This window comes from Schistocerca serialis, chromosome 4, assembly GCF_023864345.2.
Source record: "Schistocerca serialis cubense isolate TAMUIC-IGC-003099 chromosome 4, iqSchSeri2.2, whole genome shotgun sequence".
Classification (NCBI taxonomy): domain Eukaryota; kingdom Metazoa; phylum Arthropoda; class Insecta; order Orthoptera; family Acrididae; genus Schistocerca; species Schistocerca serialis.
The window spans coordinates 783,660,914-783,680,949 of record NC_064641.1 but is presented as its reverse complement, the minus strand read 5'-3'; the positions used below and the strand labels follow the sequence as shown (position 1 = coordinate 783,680,949).

The 20,036-nt window shown below is 40.1% G+C and overlaps 1 protein-coding gene across 2 annotated transcripts in view; it reads right to left on the bottom strand.

Moving 5' to 3' along the window:
• LOC126473359 (transcriptional regulator ATRX homolog) overlaps positions 1 to 20,036 on the bottom strand; it is a 479,699-nt gene that overhangs the window by 255,617 nt on the left and 204,046 nt on the right. The window contains exons 15-16 of one of the 2 annotated variants that reach the window (XM_050100365.1): positions 15,134 to 15,163; positions 6,738 to 6,905 (exon numbers count right to left, since the gene is read on the bottom strand). In XM_050100365.1, coding sequence (XP_049956322.1) covers positions 6,738 to 6,905; positions 15,134 to 15,163 — 198 coding nt within the window. The remainder of the gene's footprint in view (positions 1 to 6,737; positions 6,906 to 15,133; positions 15,164 to 20,036) is intronic. The other variant, XM_050100366.1, reaches the window with a different exon arrangement.

Below are 20,036 nucleotides of genomic sequence, written 5' to 3'. Positions count from 1 at the left end.
TGGAATACATTTCACATAAATTTTCTCAGCATGTTATAGTCTTAGGTGGAGATTTCAATTTACCAGATATAGACTTGGACACTCAGATGTTTAGGACAGGTGGTAGGGACAGAGCACCGAGTGAAATTATACTGAGTGCACTATCCGAAAATTACCTCGAGCAATTAAACTGAGACCCGACTCATGGAGGTAACATCTTGGACTTACTGATAACAAACAGACCCAAACTTTTCGACTCTGTAAGCGCAGAACAGGGAATCAGTGATCTTAAGGCCATTGCAGCATCCCTGAATATGGAAGTAAATAGGAATATAAAAAAAAGGGAGGAAGATTTATCTGTTTAGCAAGAGTAATAGAAGGCAGATTTCAGACTATCTAACACATCAAAACGAAAATTTCTGTTCCAACACTGACAATGCTGAGTTTATGGAAAAAGTTCAAGGCAATCGCAAAATGCGTTTTAGACAGGTACATGCCGAGTAAAACTGTGAGGGACGCGAAAAACCCACCGTGGTTCAACAAAAAAGTTAGGAAACTACTGCGAAAGCAAAGAGAGGCTCACTGCAAGTTTAAACACAGCCAAAACCTCTCAGACTAACAGAAGCTAAACGATGTCAAAGTTAGCGTAAGAAGGGCTATGCATGAAGCGTTCAGTGAATTCGAAAGTAAAATTCTATGTACCGACTTGACAGAAAATCCTAGGAAGGTCTGGTCTTACGTTAAAACAGTAAGTGGCTCAAAACAGCATATCCAGACACTCCGGGATTTTGATGGCATTGAAACAGAAGATGACACACAAAACTGAAATACTAAACACCTTTTTCCAAAGCTGTTTCACAGAGGAAGACCACACTGCAGTTACTTCTCTAAATCCTCGCACAAACGAAAAAATGGTTGACATCGAAATAAGTGTCCAAGGAATAGAAAAGCATCTGGAATCACTCAACAGAGGAAAGTCCACTGGCCCAGATGGGATACCAATTAGATTCTACACAGAGTACGCGAAAGAACTTGCCCCCCTTCTAACGGCCGTGTACCGCATGTCTCTAGAGGAACGGAAAGTTCCAAATGATTGGAAAAGAGCACAGGTAGTCCCAGTCTTCAAGAAGGGTCGTCGAGCAGATGCGCAAAACTATAGACCTATATCTCTGACATCGATCTGTTGTAGAATTTTAGAACATGTTTTTTGTTCGCATATCATGTCATTTCTGGAAACCCAGAATCTACTCTGTAGGAATCAACATGGATTCTGGAAACAGCGATCGTGTGAGACCCAACTCGCTTTATTTGTTCATGAGACCCAGAAAATATTAGATACAGACTCCCAGGTAGATGCTATTTTTCTTGACTTCTGGAAGGCGTTCGATACAGTTCCGCACTGTCGCCTGATAAACAAAGTAAGAGCCTATGGAATATTAGACCAGCTGTGTGGTTGGAGTGAAGAGTTTTTAGCAAACAGAACACAGCATGTTGTTCTCAATGCAGAGACGTCTACAGACGTTAAAGTAACCTCTGGCGTGCCACAGGGGAGTGTTATGGGACCATTGCTTTTCACAATATACACTCCTGGAAATTGAAATAAGAACACCGTGAATTCATTGTCCCAGGAAGGGGAAACTTTATTGACACATTCCTGGGGTCAGATACATCACATGATCACACTGACAGAACCACAGGCACATAGACACAGGCAACAGAGCATGCACAATGTCGGCACTAGTACAGTGTATATCCACCTTTCGCAGCAATGCAGGCTGCTATTCTCCCATGGAGAAGATCGTAGAGATGCTGGATGTTGTCCTGTGGAACGGCTTGCCATGCCATTTCCACCTGGCACCTCAGTTGGACCAGCGTTCGTGCTGGACGTGCAGACCGCGTGAGACAACGCTTCATCCAGTCCCAAACATGCTCAATGGGGGACAGATCCGGAGATCTTGCTGGCCAGGGTAGTGACTTACACCTTCTAGAGCACGTTGGGTGGCACGGGATACATGCGGACGTGCATTGTCCTGTTGGAACAGCAAGTTCCCTTGCCGGTCTAGGAATGGTAGAACGATGGGTTCGATGACGGTTTGGATGTACCGTGCACTATTCAGTGTCCCCTCGACGATCACCAGTGGTGTATGGCCAGTGTAGGAGATTGCTCCCCACACCATGATGCCGGGTGTTGGCCCTGTGTGCCTCGGTCGTATGCAGTCCTGATTGCAGCGCTCACCTGCACGGCGCCAAACACGCATACGACCATCATTGGCACCAAGGCAGAAGCGACTCTCATCGATGAAGACGACATGTCTCCATTCGTCCCTCTATTCACGCCTGTCGCGACACCACTGGAGGCGGGCTGCACGATGTTGGGGCGTGAGCGGAAGACGGCCTAACGGTGTGCGGGACCGTAGCCCAGCTTCATGGAGACGGTTGCGAATGGTCCTCGCCGATATCCCAGGAGCAACAGTGTCCCTAATTTGCTGGGAAGCGGCGGTGCAGTCCCCTACGGCACTGCGTAGGATCCTACGGTCTTGGCGTGCATCCGTGCGTCGCTGCGGTCCGGTCCCAGGTCGACGGGCACGTGCACCTTCCGCCGACCACTGGCGACAACATCGATGTACTGTGGAGACCTCACGCCCCACGTGTTGAGCAATTCGGTGGTACGTCCACCTGGCCTCTCGCATGCCCACTATACGCCCTCGCTCAAAGTCCGTCAACTGCACATACGGTTCACGTCCACGCTGTCGCGGCATGCTACCAGTGTTGAAGACTGCGATGGAGCTCCGTATGCCACGGCAAACTGGCTGACACTGACGGCGGCGGTGCACAAATGCTGCGCAGCTAGCGCCATTCAACGGCCAACACCGCGGTTCCTGGTGTGTCTGCTGTGCCGTGCGTGTGATCATTGCTTGTACAGCCCTCTCGCAGTGTCCGGAGCAAGTATGGTGGGTCTGACACACCGGTGTCAATGTGTTCTTTTTTCCATTTCCAGGAGTGTATATAAATGACCTAGTAGATGGTGTCGGAAGTTCCATGCGGCTTTTTGCGGATGATGCTGTAGTATACAGAGAAGTTGCAGCATTAGAAAATTGTAGCGAAATCCAGGAAGATCTGCAGCGAATGGGCGCTTGGTGCAGGGAGTGGCAACTGACCCTTAACATAGACAAATGTAATGTATTGCGAATACATAGAAAGAAGGACCCTTAGAAAATGTAGTCCATCAACAAAGGAGGTGGCTTACAAAACACTCGTTCAACCTATACTTGAGTATCACTCATCAGTGTGGTATCTGTACCAGATCGCGTTGACGGAGGAGATAGAGAAGATCCAAAGAAGAGGGGCACATTTCGTCATAGGGTTATTTGGTAAGCGTGATAGCGTTACGGAGATGTTTAGCAAATTCAAGTGGCAGACTCTGCAAGAGAGGCGCTCTGCATCGCAGTGTAGCTTGCTATCCAGGTTTCGAGAGGGTGCGTTTCTGGATGAGGTATGGAATATATTGCTTCCCCCTACTTATACCTCCCGAGGAGATCACGAATGTAAAATTAGAGAGATCTGAGCATGCACGGAGGCTTTCCAGCAGCCGTTCTTCCCGCGAACCATACGCGACTGGAACAGGAAAGGGAGGTAATGACAGTGGCACGTAAAGTGCCCTCCGCCACACAGCGTTGGGTGGCTTGCGAAGTATAAATGTAGATTTAGATGTAGATGTGGTGGTGGTGTGATTCTGCAGGCTACTGTTATAATATTATGTAAAGGATAGATGGTTTCACACTATACAGAGGAGACGTTGTGTTGCAGACAGGCACAACAAAAAGGATGCTACACATTTTACCTTTCTGCCAAAAGGTCTTCTTCTGAAGTGGAAAACACACACACACACACACACACACACACACACACACACAGACAGACACGACCACCATCTCTAACTGCAGCAAGCCAGAAATGGTCATGCGGTGTGTGTGTGTGTGTGTGTGTGTGTGTGTGTGTGTGTGAAAAAGGCCTTTTTGGCCAAAAACTAAAATGTTAAGCAGTAATCTCTGTCTCCATATTACCCTGTCTACCACCGTTAAGCTCTCAGTTTTTCAAATCTCGTCCGATGCAGTCCCTAACGATCAGTCTTTCCTTCTCATCCTGTATGGTAAGTCTCCCCTGACCCGCGGTTCTGGGTTACTTTCCTGAAATCTACCCCTTTTACTACACCTCTCCACTTCTTTTCCTTCACTTCTCTAACTTCCCCTTCAACCCTTCTGCCTGAAGAAGGAGCCACTGGCTCTGAAAGTTTGTCAATTGCAACCGCCTTTTGTGTGTTTTCTGCCGCCACTTAGGGAGTAGGTTTTTTATCTAACCAATTAAATATATTTGTCAATAACTGATTGTTTTTGTTGTTAAACGAACATCCTTTATACGATACCTTGTATGTAAAGACTGCTTCATCCACAATGCTTTCCCCACAATGTAATCAATGCAGAAGATCCATATCATAACAAAAATTAAAACTATGTTTTTCATTATTATTATTATTATTATTATTATTATCAAATTATTTTATTTTTACTGTCAAGTTCTCATTCTACTGAAATACCATATCACAACACAAAAATTTCAGTAATAATGTTTTCAGTTTGTAACACTTCAGAAATTCATCAGTTATAAAGTAGCAATGTACTACATTATTTTAAGTCTGATCATATTATTATTTCTTACAGTAAATAGTACACGCATCACTGTAAGTATAAAGCACACACTACAAATAATGCTGCCTACCAATCGTAGAAACATGGTTAAGGCTTTAAATGTAGGGAATTTATTAAACAAAACATTGGTTACTCTATACTGTTAACTTACTGTGTACAGTTCACTGTGCTGTCTCCTAGAATTTTATCCACAGCTACAGAATTGTTGCACAAGCTCTTTTGTTCCTCACATGGCTACTAGAAAATATTATTACAACAGCAAGTAAGGCACCTTTCATATCTGCCTGAAACATGCCTCTTATCTTACACGTGCCAGAGCATTTTCTGATGCAGCAGACAATTCAAGTTCACGAACTATTCCCACTCTCTCCTTCCATGTACTAAACAACAGAGTAATATTTTATGCTTGTGATCTGATAAACCTGCTTGATTCTTTACAACTGGTACACAGTTACGCTTTTGTAGTATTGTCACCAATCCACAGTTATGCTGAAAATCATCAGGAAAATATTCTTATGTTGACAGAGAGTAATTAGTAATAGACCCAACTCTACTGTGACAGACTGTGCACACAAAGAATCTCTTTTAGCAGCAGCAGCAGCAGTAACACAGGGTGTTTGTAAATCTTAGGGTTTTAACACTTTATAATATTTATTACCTTAAACTTCCAATTATAAATGATATGTCAAATGAAAGAGCAACTCATCAAACAGTTGTGTTTGGCACCAGTGCACATGCGCAGCATGCAATGTTTCCGCCGCAGTCCGCTACACAGCGGTAGTAGCGAAGATGGCGACTAGTGAACAGAAAGCGTTTTGTGTTTTGCAGTTTGCGAAGATAGAATCTGTAGTTACTGTGCAACATGCATTCCGGCTGAAGTTCGGTTGTGATCCTCCAAATGATGATAACATTCGCAGATGGTATCATCAATTTGAAGATACTGGCTGCCTTTGTAAAGGGAAGAGCACAGGACGACCAAGAGTTAGTGAAGAGACTGTTGAGCGAGTGAGAGAGTCGACTACTCATAGCCCAAAGAAATCAGTCTGGAAGGCTAGTCGTGAATTACAAGTTTCTGTGTCGACTATTTGGAAAGTTTTAAGAAAACGCTTACAACTATGTTCTTACCGTTTACAGTTATTACAGGCTCTAAAGTCGGCAGACCATGGATTACGTGCCAACTTCAGGAACAAAGTGTTGCTACATGATGATGAAGATTTTCTGGATCATGTTGTCTTCAGTGATGAATTGACGTTTCACAGTAGTGGAAATGTTACCACTCACAATGTGCGCATGTGGGGCTCAGAAAATCCTCACGAGGTGGTACAAATGCAACGAGATTCTCCTAAAGTGACTGTTTTTTGTGCCGTATCCCGGCGGAAAGTTTATGGGCCTTTCTTTTCTGGTGAACCTACTGTAACTGGCACTTGTTACCTTGATACACTAGAGCAATGGCTCTTCCCTCAGTTGGAAGATGAGCCAGATAACTTCATTTTCCAGCACGATGGTGCGCCACCTCACTGGCTTAGCAAAGTACGCGATTGGTTGAACTTCACTGTACCCACGAGCTGGATAGGCCACAAGGGGTCCAATGACATGGCTTGCTTTGCATGGCCTCCGTGCTCACACGTCCTAATGCCATGCGATTTTTCCTTTAGGGCTTCATCAAGAATAATGTGTATGTGTCTCCACTACCTCCTGAATTAAGAAACCAGATTGAAGCAGCTGTTCCTACAATCACTGAAGACACACTTATCAACGTTTGGGATGAACTCAGCTATAGACTTGATGTTTGCCGTGTGACAAATGGTGCTCACATTGAACATTTATAAGGTTCTTGGTGAAACTGTTTTGAGTTGTTCTTCCATTGGACATATCATTTATAACTGTAAGTTTAATATTATAAATATTATAAAGTGTTAAAATCCCGATATTCATTTATAAACACCCTGTAGTAATAGTATTAGTAGAAGTATAAATACAGTATAGTATCAGCATCAACATAATCAGCAATGACACTATTAACTAAACAAGCGAAACGGGAAAGAAACTCACAGTTCAATGCTTGAAGGGGAGCTGCTACTACTGTCTATGTCACTGGATTCTGACTTGTGTTTGCGTTTCCTTTTAGTACCAAACAGAGCTTCTAAATCACTGCTCTCACTGCCCGATTTGATATCTGAACAAGAATCTGAGTCCACAATACGCTTTCGTTTCTTCTTCCTGTAATATGACACAAAACAAATAAATGTTCTAATTCAACTAAAATGCAGCTTCATGTTTTTCATTGAAAATTCTGTTGTATGTTTCATATCAAAAATATCAATATCATACAATTATCAAATATTTCTAACCACAAAAAAAGTGTGAAAACTTGAAGAAAATCACACACACACACACACACACACACACACACACACACACGAGAGAGAGAGAGAGAGAGAGAGAGAACACTGTTCTCATTGCACAACTTCCAATATTTTAATACAAATATTTCAGATAATCTGGATGAAAGTTCTCGTTAACACAGTTTTTGTTTCATTTTACTCCTGTGTGTGGCATCCTGCCTGACAAAGAAAGTGAAGCAACTAATGTCACGGTCAGCTGTCAATGTAACTTTGTGCACACATATACCATTGGCAGGTATGTAAATCACTACAGTTGCAGATGTGTGTGACAGATAGGGCAGCTACCAAAATACATTCGTGATGTGAATTTTAAAATTTTCCCAGCGAATTGACTGTTCAAACAAATTTCGGGCTTGCAGCCGGTCGTCGTTCAATACTTTGCACGATATTTCAACTGGGCACCTGCCAGTCATCTTCAGGTGAGCTGTCGCAGACTGGCGAAAACGTCCTCTGTTCCGCAATATGTAGCGTACTGTAAGTATTCTGCGCATGCGCCGAAAACTTGATAGTTGAACCACACTGCCTGCCGGCAGCGCCCTCGCTGGTGGAATAGCGGAACTCAGTCGCTCTCTGCGTTGCTGTTTGCCACGGCCGTCGACGCACTCTGTCGTCTTCGATTTGAGCAAATCGTGGAGATGATGGGATTCCATGCGCTGTCCAGCTGGTAGCCGCTGTCACGGTTTAACAGATTTTCCGCCAGTTGTATTCATGATGTTAATGTTTAGTGTTGTTCTCAGGACTAGTTCATTATATAAGAGGCATGGACAGTGTTAGATGATGAATGATCACTCTGAAGGACACAGAGGTGCTACATACTCATGTGAGGTAGCTTTATCAGCACCCAAGTTTAGAAGAGGCCTCCTTGTGGGTCTCCATTTGACTGGCTGTTTCAATCGTGCAATGTCCAGATTTGTGGGGCATTCTGATTGGACAGCGGCCCAATGTTTGACTGTATAGGAACTTGAGGACAGGTGAACACACTGTCAAGGTTACAGCTGACCATGTCTGACCACCACAGGGAAGGATCACTGTATTCTGCACCAAGCACATCATAACCCTTTCACATCTGCAGCTGTCATCCGGGAACAAGCAATGGACTCCCTGAAACATTCTGTGCTGTCTTGACCATTGGTCAGAGACTAACAACAGCTGGTGTACAGAATTACCATCCCTTGCATACGCTGCTGTTAACACAACACAAACTGCTGTATTTGGAGTGGGGCTGTAACTGGAAAGCCCAAATTGTTGATGAATGGCATCACAGCGTTCAGCAGCTGATCACAGTTCTGCATTACTCCAAATGACCACGTTCGGCAGGTACACTGGTGATCTGGTGACATGTCCCATTCTTTTGATGTTATGGAGAGGCACAATGATGTTACTTGCTGGTGTCATGGTGTGGGGAGGCATCAGGTATGACTTCAGGTCATATATGGTGGTTATTGAAGAAAATCTGGTGGCACAATGGTATATCGTTGACATACTATTTCCCCATGTGGTATCTCTAATGCACCAGTATCGTGGCACCATTTTTCAACAGGGCAATGCTCAATAACACATGGTGTTTGTCTATGAACTGTCTGCATGATGTTGAGGTACTTCCGTGGCCAGCAAGATAGCCAAGTCTGTCCCTGCTAGAACTTGTATGAGACCAGCTCGACATCAGCTAGGTGCTAGTGCCACAATATCAATGACCAGTAACAACAGTTGTGGGTGAACTGCTTCAGAAGAGGATACAATAGCTTTATGACACCTTTCCCAATCAAATCAGGTTGGTTCAGGTCACAAGGGAGTACAATATTACACTAATAAGTGGGATCATACTGTCAAGTACTTTGTAAATTTGAAAAGAAAAAATTTAATTGCTGAAATACCACCACACACTCACTCAACACGAAGTTTAATCTCCTCTTCCCCTTCACGGTGCTTAACTTTTTTTGTCAGTCAGTGTAGTTCCTGAGTTTCATAAATTATCTGAAAAGAGTCATTTTAAGAGATTTTAAAATTAATTCTAGATTTAAGTTCAAATGTAACTCGTTGAAAATGGATTAATAACAACTACTGTTTATACAAAAAGGTACCTCAGTGGATAATTTATGTGATCACAACAGCTTCAAGCAACTGGGCTCGAGGCATTGCCAAAAATATGCCACACATATGTCAATAGAAACTGGCCTGAGCTTAGTACATTCTACTGCCTTGCTTTTGACACAGAATAGTTAACACATTCCAAGAAAGTTCTTATGCCAAGTTTTTATATGGCACATGGGGAAAATGGGTATCTACTAAGATCTGTCAAACCGGGTTACTGGATTTATGAAATTTACAGTTAGTTATCTACAGAATGTGTTGCTATTCCTCTCATTTGACTTTTCTGCTTTGCCTCTTTTTGTCAGCATCTTGTGTTGACTCGGATAATTTTACCAGAGAAAGAGATTGATGGAAGAAGTATAACAGGCAGAGTTGTCTTTCAAAACAATAAGAACAAGGTGAGAATTAAATACTAAGGTTGGTGAAATTTGCAACACCAAGGGTACATACAACTGAAATGTACTTTACAGCACAGATTAGGATTACACAATTTCATAACTTTGAATAGTTAGTATAACGCAAAGCTCCATCATGTACTGAAATCAGAGCCTTTGAAAGTTATAGTATCAAATATGGCCTAGATATGCCCCTGGAGGACAAGGCGATGAGCATTGACTTGCCAAAATAAGGCATGCTGAGTTGCATGAAATAGAGGGAGTGCTTAGGGGCTCTAAAACTTTCCTGGTCCAGTATTTAATGCTCAGAATGCTTTGAATTGCTGTTATATCACATAAAGCCCCAAAATATCACATTTGGGATTTGCACGCTGTGCTGCTCAACAGTGCATGCTGCCAGATCGTCAATTCCGCAACATGTTACATATATGTGGCCACTGTAAGGAACATATCCTTGTTTCAACTCAGTAAATGAGGATTGAGCTGAAGTCATTAGTGTAGGTGATTCTTATACCAAAAAAAATATATTTGTTACATATACTGAGAGATATTAATTTCAAGTACTGGTAACATATTGGGTGGGAGGGATGGATGCTCAAGTGAAGACAGAGACTTGAAATATGTCCAGAGCTGAATGCAGGAGTTGTACAAAGATAAGAGGAAATGAAAATAAGTTAAAAGTTAATAGTATTCCATTAAGGAAAGACACCTAAAAATTGTTCCCCTTGGACTATCACTATGACACACTGAAAAAGGACTCATCTGAAAAGACCACAGTTTGCTACTAAGCACACCAGCAATGACATTCACATATTCATCAATGATTCCAATGGACATGGTTTAGAGAATCTGATGCAGCGGGATGCATGATCCCAGTGCAAGCAGTAGTGGGCAGCATTGAACTACTGATACAGAGAGGTCCCACCCTATACAGTTATCAATGAACTAACAGTGTGGACGAAACATGCGGTCAGTTACGGTAATGAAAATAAATTGCTATCATCCCACACTATGATCACATTGTGTTTTTTTCTACCCACTTGCTACTACTAAGGCCCTCCCCTATCCACTGGTTCCCCAAAGCTGCCACTCTTGCAGCAGCATGCCTTGTGCAAGCTGCAATGCCAAAGCTTGGCAAACCGATGGGATGAGACCTACCACTTTGCTCTGTTCAATCTGTCACATGCTGATTCATAGTCTTCACATCAATGATGCACAATGGCACTTCCTTTCACATTATCAATATGTTTTATGCTTTTTCACTGATTGAGCTAAGTGTAATATTGATATAAAAGAGGATTGCTCGAACTAAATATTCACTATCTCTCTGTACTTTTAATCATTTATTATTGTACAGTGTTCTACACATAATTTGAGTTTGGATTCATTTGCACAAATCTATCTAGGTGTCACAACTTTTGTAGGCATTTGTGTCTTAACAAAAAGACTTCTTACTAGAGAAAGAGAGAGAAAAGAAAGTAAAAAGTTCAAAATCTGTTATTTTCTACTTTTATGCCTTTTGTATACATCAGATTTTCTAAGATTTTTTAAATATCAGCAATATATGAACAGAAATTAATCTCTCTATTCTCTAATCAGTAAGGTTGAGTTTAAATTTTTGAGTAATTTAGTGCCCACAACAGTATGTTGTCATCAGGTCAATACGCATGAGGAAAATTTCTTAGCCTGCTGCACTCATGGCACTGATACCAATCAACTTCTTCTTCTTCTTCTCCTCCTCTCTCTCTCTCTCTCTCTCTCTCTCTCTCTCTCTCTCTTTTTTGCAAACACAATAGGTTAAATCAAGTGTCAATTTTCACCGCAGAAGAGCTTTGTATGCCCAGCTCTTAAAAAGTACTTGTGTGTTTTCATTCAAATGGATAAAATGGAATAACCTGTTACCATGGCATTCTGAAATGAAAATTCAACCAAAGTTGGCACAAATTATAAATACCATGAGTAAGATGGGGAAGGCTTATTTCATTATCAATAAATGGGAAATGGGTAGTTGAATTTGAACATGATGTGGATGAAGATGATGCAAGAAGGTCAACATGTCTGAAAACTCAACACTGCTCTCACAAATGAAAATACTACAAAAGTGCACAATATCATAATGGACTATGTGCTGACTAGGGATGAATAAAATACTTGACGCCACATACACATCACGAAAGAGTATGGTGCTCGTTACATGGGGAACTTACTATGAGCAAGATTTGGTTAAATTTATCGAATGCTTACCACAAAGCAAATATCTTGGCAAATCATTACTTCATTTCTACAACAGAACATATGCCCATGTCCACCCACAGTAAAAAAGATGCTAATGATGAAATCAGTTGAATTCTTAGAATCCTAACATCGCTAAGTCAATTCACTCTATCAAAAGGATTATTGTTAATGTTTTCTGGGATACGAAAGGGATTTTCCACATTGATTACCTTGCAAAGAGCAAAACAATAACTAACAAATGCAATCCATGTCATTCAATGCAATTCGTCAGTTGATAGGGATGCTTTGGTCATGGAAAGACCATTGTGCAGATTGTTGTAACATCCACCTTATTCAGCTTATTGGCACTCTCTGACTTTCAACTAAGCTTACATCCAAAGAAACATGACTGTAATGAAGTCCTGTGAAAAAGGTAGGGCGACCGTACTATTCATACAGTCCTAGCTAATTCACTGTGAGTTGACTGATGGGAGTGGCATAAATTGCAGAACCCTTTACGATCACTCCCATCAGCCATCCGAGTGTCAGCCTGCAGTGTGTTAATAGTAGGTGGATATTATAATGTTCTTCCAGAACTACATTTTAGGGAATTAATCAAATCATTGGGAAAGCACTGGACATAGTACATGAAGCTACAGGGGAGAGAGTTTCAGAACATTGCATTTTTGAAAATCTTTCAATGCCAGGCAGAAATTTTCACCTTGCTTTTATGTGTCAATAAGATCATACAAATACAAAATATATTCTAAGATATCATTAAAGTTACATACATTGAGGAAAAATACACATTCATTACAGAAAATCAACTGGAGAGATTATTGCAAATAAGCATCACCCTGAATGAATTTCTCATTAGAGCACATGTAATACAGTTATTAGCAGCTACGAGAAATAAATTACTGCAGACTGGAAAAATATCAATATTAAAATTATTAAGAACAAATGAAAGTTAAAATGAAGATGTATTATGTAGAGGCAAACATAATCACAACATTCCTTATACACAATAAGAAGAGGAAAAGTACAGGAGATGACTGTAAGATGTTTGCTAAGGTAGTAGAAAGGAGTGACAATGCGTCAACTGTGGATCTATGCATATGTGAGTAAAAAACAAGTATATTAAGAGATTAAAAGGCTGTGGGGAAAATGAAATTGGGGCAAACAACGAACAGGAGATAATGGAAGGTACATGCAAGGCCGGTTCGAGAACATTTTTCCACACAAACAACTTATTTGGCACCACCCTCCCCCTCTGTAAACAAATCTTGCACTGGAGTGTTCCTCTAAGACTGGCACTCCAAATGACCACTACTAATTCAGATAAATTCTCTACAGAAATCTTACAGGCGTGGCACCTTTGGACCCTTCTCAGATTGGTGCACCAAGTGACGGCTTGTGTCGCTTGTGCCTTAAACCGGCCCTGGGTATATTGGCAGCATTGGGGTAAGCTACAGTGCTGAAAAGACAAAGGATCATTAAGCTTAGAGAGCATATTTAAATATGCTTGTTTGTGGTGTTGAACACAATTTGCAATGAAGCAGTAAAGAGTAGCCTTCACCAGCATGCATCTCTTTCAGAACACAGAGAATGTTGCACACATACTGAACATGACTTAGTAATATACTCTGCATTTCTTCTGAACACAATTTGCAATGAAGCAGTAAAGAGTAGCTTCACCAGCACGCATCACTTTCGGAACACAGAGAATGTTGCAGGCATACTGAATATGACTTAGTAATATGCTCTGCATTTCTTTTCTACCTAACATACTCACTCTTGGTAGTATTCCTCATCTTTCTGAAATTTGGGCATGCCAACTGCACAAAATCTCCTTTCATGTTTTTATCGCCTTTTTCCTCTTTTTATGCTCCATACAAACAATCTGGATACTGGCACAACATAATCTATGGTTGTATCTACATTTTACTAGTCATGTGTATATTTTCATTTGCTTGTTCCCTATTTTCATCGGTTTTCTTTACTTCTCTTCATTTCACTGACTTTTCTTTCTTATTGCATTAACACCACTCAACAGTTATAGAATTTACTAGCTCTTCTCCTGATAGGTCCTTGTCTACAGGACAATATTGGATCTCTGAATTTGCCTTAATGCAAAAAAATATAAAGTACTGAACGACATCAGTATTCAACTAGTTACATTGAGATTTTACATTAACTCATTTCCTATATGTATATAACAAAATATGTCTTTCTAAAAGCCCACTGATAAAGACAAAATTATTGACACGACTAATTTGAGTGTAAAGAACATATTTGCATCATGATGGACCACAAATACCATATTATTTGCCAGTCCTTTTCTCAGTGATTATCATTTAACATAATCCTTATGTTAAATTAATCAACTGATTTCATTGAATTTGGTTTATCTTTTCAAACTCAATTTTCCATTTTCTGTTTTGCTGTCTAGTTTTTATTACACACTATTTGATATCACCTAATGTGAATGTGAACAGCTCCTGTTTGATAATCCTCCACTTTCTCCAAAATAAAACCACAGCACACACCAAGACTCTACAAAACAACTTTAATACCACTGGGTGTATTGCCATTCTAGCCCGACAGTGAGGTTTATACCTCAAAATGTGTCAAGAAATTTTGTAGCTGGTAAGTGATCTCTGTACAACATTTTCATATTTTTGAAACAGTCAAGGTTGATTAACAGTCAGTGCGGCTTTGAATCAGCCGACCACCTGCTACACATGCCCATACCATAGTCTCTAGTGTAATTAAGTTCTATATTCACTAAGAAGACTAATGAAGTTTTAATTAAAACTGCTACATTTACGCTGAGTACTGTTCCCACAATCTGGATCACTCTGGATCTCTCTTCAGATCTGTTCTATTATTTATTTTCAGTTTACATAATTGTGCAATGATTGCCAAAATAAATTTATCATCATTTCACAGTTATTCTTTCTCGTATCACAACAAAGACCTGATCAGTATTGCTTTTTCCTACAGAAAATTTTCCCACTTACCAGTCATTTTAATGTGCAAAATCTGTCACCACTGTTCTGGAACTTAGCAGTAAACCCTATATTTCAAATTTAGAAAAATCTTCTGTTTGTTATTCTCAGATGAAAAAAAAAAAGCCAGCAAACTACATGGGAAGAGGAAAGAAAAAGTATTTGACATCACAGACCCCTATTATCAATCTTAACATTTATGTATCCCAAGCGATTAAAATAAAATAAAAAAATACACAAATATGAATATTTACTAAGCAGGAGAAAGGAAGCCAGCCCTCGCAGCATTTACTACATTCATGCATGACTCTGAAAGAAACATGATGTCTTACCTTTGGATCAACGGAGTTGCGCCAGATGGGCTACAACGCAAAGCAAAGTGGTTTTCATACAAATAAACCACATAAAACACAGTTACATTTAAGAATAAATAATAAAAATTTGCTAACACAATGTTTAACGAGTTTTCCACCACAATAGGAGTGATTTTTTTCCTACTTTGTCATAATAGTTCAGTCTACGAAGACCACCACATGAATACATAAAGGACATAGCACTTACTTTTTATCATACATATCCAAGTTTCACATTAAATAGCGTTTCAAGCTACTTTCACAACTTTGTAAAAAAGAAAAAAAACCACACACATTTCATTGCATTTCATACATGCATAGAATAACTAAAAGGATCACATGATTTAACAGCATTTGAAGGAATCTGTCTACCACATATGATGCATGAGAATGGTAGTTGTAGTACAGCAAAATCCACAGAAAGTCTTATTTCATTCCCTGCTTTAACTACCCCATTTTCGAAAAAGGTGGGCCCTACTCTATCAGGGTCTGAGTGACCTGCAGCAACTCTTTCTCAATCTTCCAAAAGCTCTCTCTCTTTCCTTCCAGAGTAAGGAACAAGCATTTCTGAAACCTAGACATACTTTAGTGCTGGCCAGCCAACTGTCTCTCTATAAATTTACAGTTTTAGTAAGTGGGTTCTTGTTACAATACAGCACTGCTGGTCATTAAAAATGTTTAACCATGAACACAATGTAGTAAGTCAAGTACTATTACAACTTTTAACATGATGTTCACAGTTGTTCCCCGTATCACACCAAATACATAGCTCCAACGACTTCTTAAAATTACTGAATGGCTATCAAATCTGTGCAGCCTCTTCTATAATCAAATCCTAACACAGGTGGTTTATATTCCTGTCTCTTTTACTTGTAGTTTGTGCCCATTCTCCAGAGTATATCATGCCTTCAGCTAATTGTGCTGCACAGCTCACATTTTAGTGCATGTTCTCAGTGACAGTATAAAAACAGTTTGTGCTACTACTGTGCTCCCAAGGAATATCGCACATACCTGGCACACTAAATGCACTGTCTTTAATAGGACTGTATAATTCTCCAGATCTAGAGTGGTTTAAAACATTGTTATTAAGCCATACATACAAGCCACAGAAAACAGAGCTGAAGAAATTAGCTGTGGTGAAACAATACCTGGAGAATAGGTAAAAAATATAAGTTGGAAAGATGAGAATCATTGTCACCTGTCACTTTATTAAGAACAAATGTACTGCTAAATTCACACATCGTTACTACAGCATGTGAAAATACTGGTCTGAAACATGTTACTATAGTTCAATTCTTTTATCTTGGCAGTTTGCGCATGCCCGCCCAGACGCGGGACATTGCTGCGTTGCCAGTTGTATGCACCAAGAGAAGCAGCGCCATTGTATAGTTCGCAAACTTACGTTTAGGGGGGGAGCGCACAGTTTATGAAGTAAAGCCACCACGGCCGCATTAACCCTTTCGCTGCTACAGAGACGTGCTCCCTGCATTCCGCGCTGTGCGTGATTTTGTCATCATTGCACTGCTCGCCTGTGCAGACACATGGTGTTTCGACTGCTTTGTCACACTTTATCATTCGATTTCACAAAAACTATTTGGCCCAAAAATTTGATTTTTACACATCTTCTTGACTGATACCTTCCCCCCATAAATGAGTTAATTTTGTTTCGATGTTCAACACAGTTATTGTGCAGCATTAGATGTAGTAAATCATAGCATGAAATCTTGAAGAGTTTGCAGAGGTAAAAGTCCATAGCGTATACTTTCTGTATGGTCAATTTTAGTTGCTACTAGAAATTTCAAAGAAATACATTCAAACGAATAAAATTCATGAAGTAAGACATTTCGATATTGTTTTTAAATAAAGAAAATATTAATAACCGAACAAGGTTTGAACTCAGAACCTTTCGCTTAGGAGCCACTCACTTTAACCATTACGCAAACGCATCTCGTCATTCAAGAGAACTCCCGGAGGACTTTAAAATATCATGCAAAATACCGACAAACACTGTTGGTACAACTATGAATTAATCACATTTCGTCGAAGTACAATAGGTAATAAACAATTACCGCTGTTCTTTATTGCGAAAAAGCGGTTAGTGAAAATGATACAAACACCTTTCCGTGATATCGCCTGAATCAGGAGGCTTATTGCTTGTTTGGTTTAATTAATTAATAGAATATGAAGCAATTGGTATAAAGAATGCTTTTTCCAAACTTTCTATAAAACAAAGTCTGCTATCAAGACATTTCTTTTGTTCAATTACTTTATTTACGGCTGAACGTTTCTAAAACTGAAGACACTTGTCCGTGCTCTGCACTGCAGTCGAGCTCTGGCAACATCGTTCTCTGTTCATTGGCTGACTGTGTTTTGTGACTTCAGATGCGCAGAACGAACCTAAACTCATCCGCCATCGTAAATGACGCGCACTTTAGCATGTTCAACAGACTTCATCAAATTTACCCATACATGCTGGAAAATACATGACTTGTCACAAATAGGCCTCTGGCACTAATTTAAGACAAGACAAGTTAACAGTATTCAAGCTATCTGCACAATCATCTGCAAGCAGAAACTAAATTCAATAATAACTAGCACCTCAGAAGAAGATGATGTAACTGGTTTAGGTTAGCAACTTGAAGAACATTTGAAGGAAGCAAGAATGAACAGAGACTTTTACAGCAAAAATTTTTATGGACAACTGGGCTCAACTGTGGATATCTAGCGGATATTCTATACATTTGGAAATTGACTTTCTACTGCTGAATACTGAAGTTGTGTACAATTTCACACACACCTTTTGAGGTAGACATCTTTATTTGTGAGGTTGACTGCAGTTAACATTTGGTATGCACGTTCTTCCTATGGAAGCCACAAGTTCTTCCTGTGGAAGCCACAATCACTCACTAGTGGCAATTTCAGTAGTTTGAGGCAAAAGTGGTCAACAACCACAAGCAAATTTTCCATGATGCTGGGTGTACATTACTGAAAAGACTGTCAAGTGTGTTTTACTTCCTTATCCCCTATTTGTATACATTTAAAGTGAGGGCATGCGGCATGTGGGAAAGAGAGTGGAAAGAAATACGATAGCACAGAGGCTGGTAATACTGTGCAGTGTGCTCTTCCCAGAAGACTGGAGTTAATGGAATGGATGTGTGGTAGGTACATGGGACCTAATATCCATCATAACAATGTGCTTTCCACATAGAAACTTCAGCAGTCTCCCCCTCAGGATTGACATCAACAGACTCCCCAATGTATTCACACAACTCACCATCAGAGGTTGATTTAAAACGTGATCAGCTAGTTGCTTTGAACAGGTGACTTAGCTAAATGGAACACCAATTTACTACCACCACCGCCACACACATTAGGAATGACAGCAACCATCATAATTATTACAAACATTTAAAAGGCAGTGTAACCTGCATATATAATTAAGTATATTGCCATGGAGAGCTTCTGTAGCAACCCACGCACTATCAAAAAACATTGCTATATACATATATATTGCTTAATCAGATTATTATGATGTTTTACTCAGCAGATGTGCTGCTTTTGTAATAAGTAATAAGTTGCTGGCTGCATGGAACAGGGAAAGAGGGGGGGGGGGGGGGGGCAAGAGCATTCATTGGGGGGGGGGGGATCTGGAAATAGATTCTAGCGATGAAACCATCAATGGGAAACAGACTCGACATACAGTGAAACTTGCTCAAAACGGAATCATCTGTGACTAAAATAATTTTCCAAATTTCACAAGTTTCTGGATTACACAAAACTCACTGGGCTACGTAACATTTGTCAGGTATCAAGCACAAAAATACCGTAAAAATTTTTAATTATGCATCTGCTGTATTTAGGTACCTTCACTCCACAATAGTAGATGTTCATTTATTGTATATCGGACAATAGAAGACTGGACTATTACACTAACTGTTAAATAACACAGCATTTCTATATTTTTACTCAAACTTTAAATTTGTTTATTACTGTATGTATACACATATTATTCCCACGTTTATTAGCTTTGCATTTCACTTTTTTGCCACATATCAAGGAAGGAAACTTGTTTTAATTTCCTTTTCAAAATTGTTTTTTCTAGGCAATTTTTTGCGCTATACGATAGTTCCAACAAGCTGGGAGAATTTGTGTGTGCTGCAAATTGCATAACATTGTTTACGCATGCAATGGCTTCTTCAGGCATATTAGTTTTTCTAGAGACATCATTTTGCTCCTCTTCTTCTTCCTGTGTTTCTTCTTCATCATCCTCTGTGTTGTGGATTTCTATTAAATCTGTTGCTGAAGAGAAAGTTGAGCGAGTAGAAAGAAAGTCATCACTTCAAATGTAATCATCTGCACTAAATGAGATGTTTCGCATTTTCATTAATTCAGCAATTGCTGCTGCATTTTCTTGAACTTTGTGGCCACGGAAGCATCTTGTTCTTGACTCACAAACCCCACTTTGTTGAAGCACTTGGTGACAGCTGTGGGTTTTATTTCCTTTACTGCCAAGCCAATCCAATTTATTGCATCCATGACATACACTGACCGTGCAAGAGCAAACACACTTTCGGCTTCTTCAACACTAAGAATAAGAGATTGCATCAGTAAACACCTATAATGACACTTGAATGTGTAAATAACCCCCTAGTCCATGGGTTTGTGAGGCTAGTTGAACCTGCAAGGAACAAAGCCAATTTCACATTTTGATAATGTTCCTTTTGGATAGCAGGTTGCATTGTCTAGGAAATGGAGAACTTGATGATTTTCTTTTTTTCATTTTGGCGTTGAAACAGCACAGCAATTCTTCCATAAGCCCACTCACCATCCACAACTTTTTATTGCTTCACCATGTGACTGGAAACATACTGACGTCTGTGTT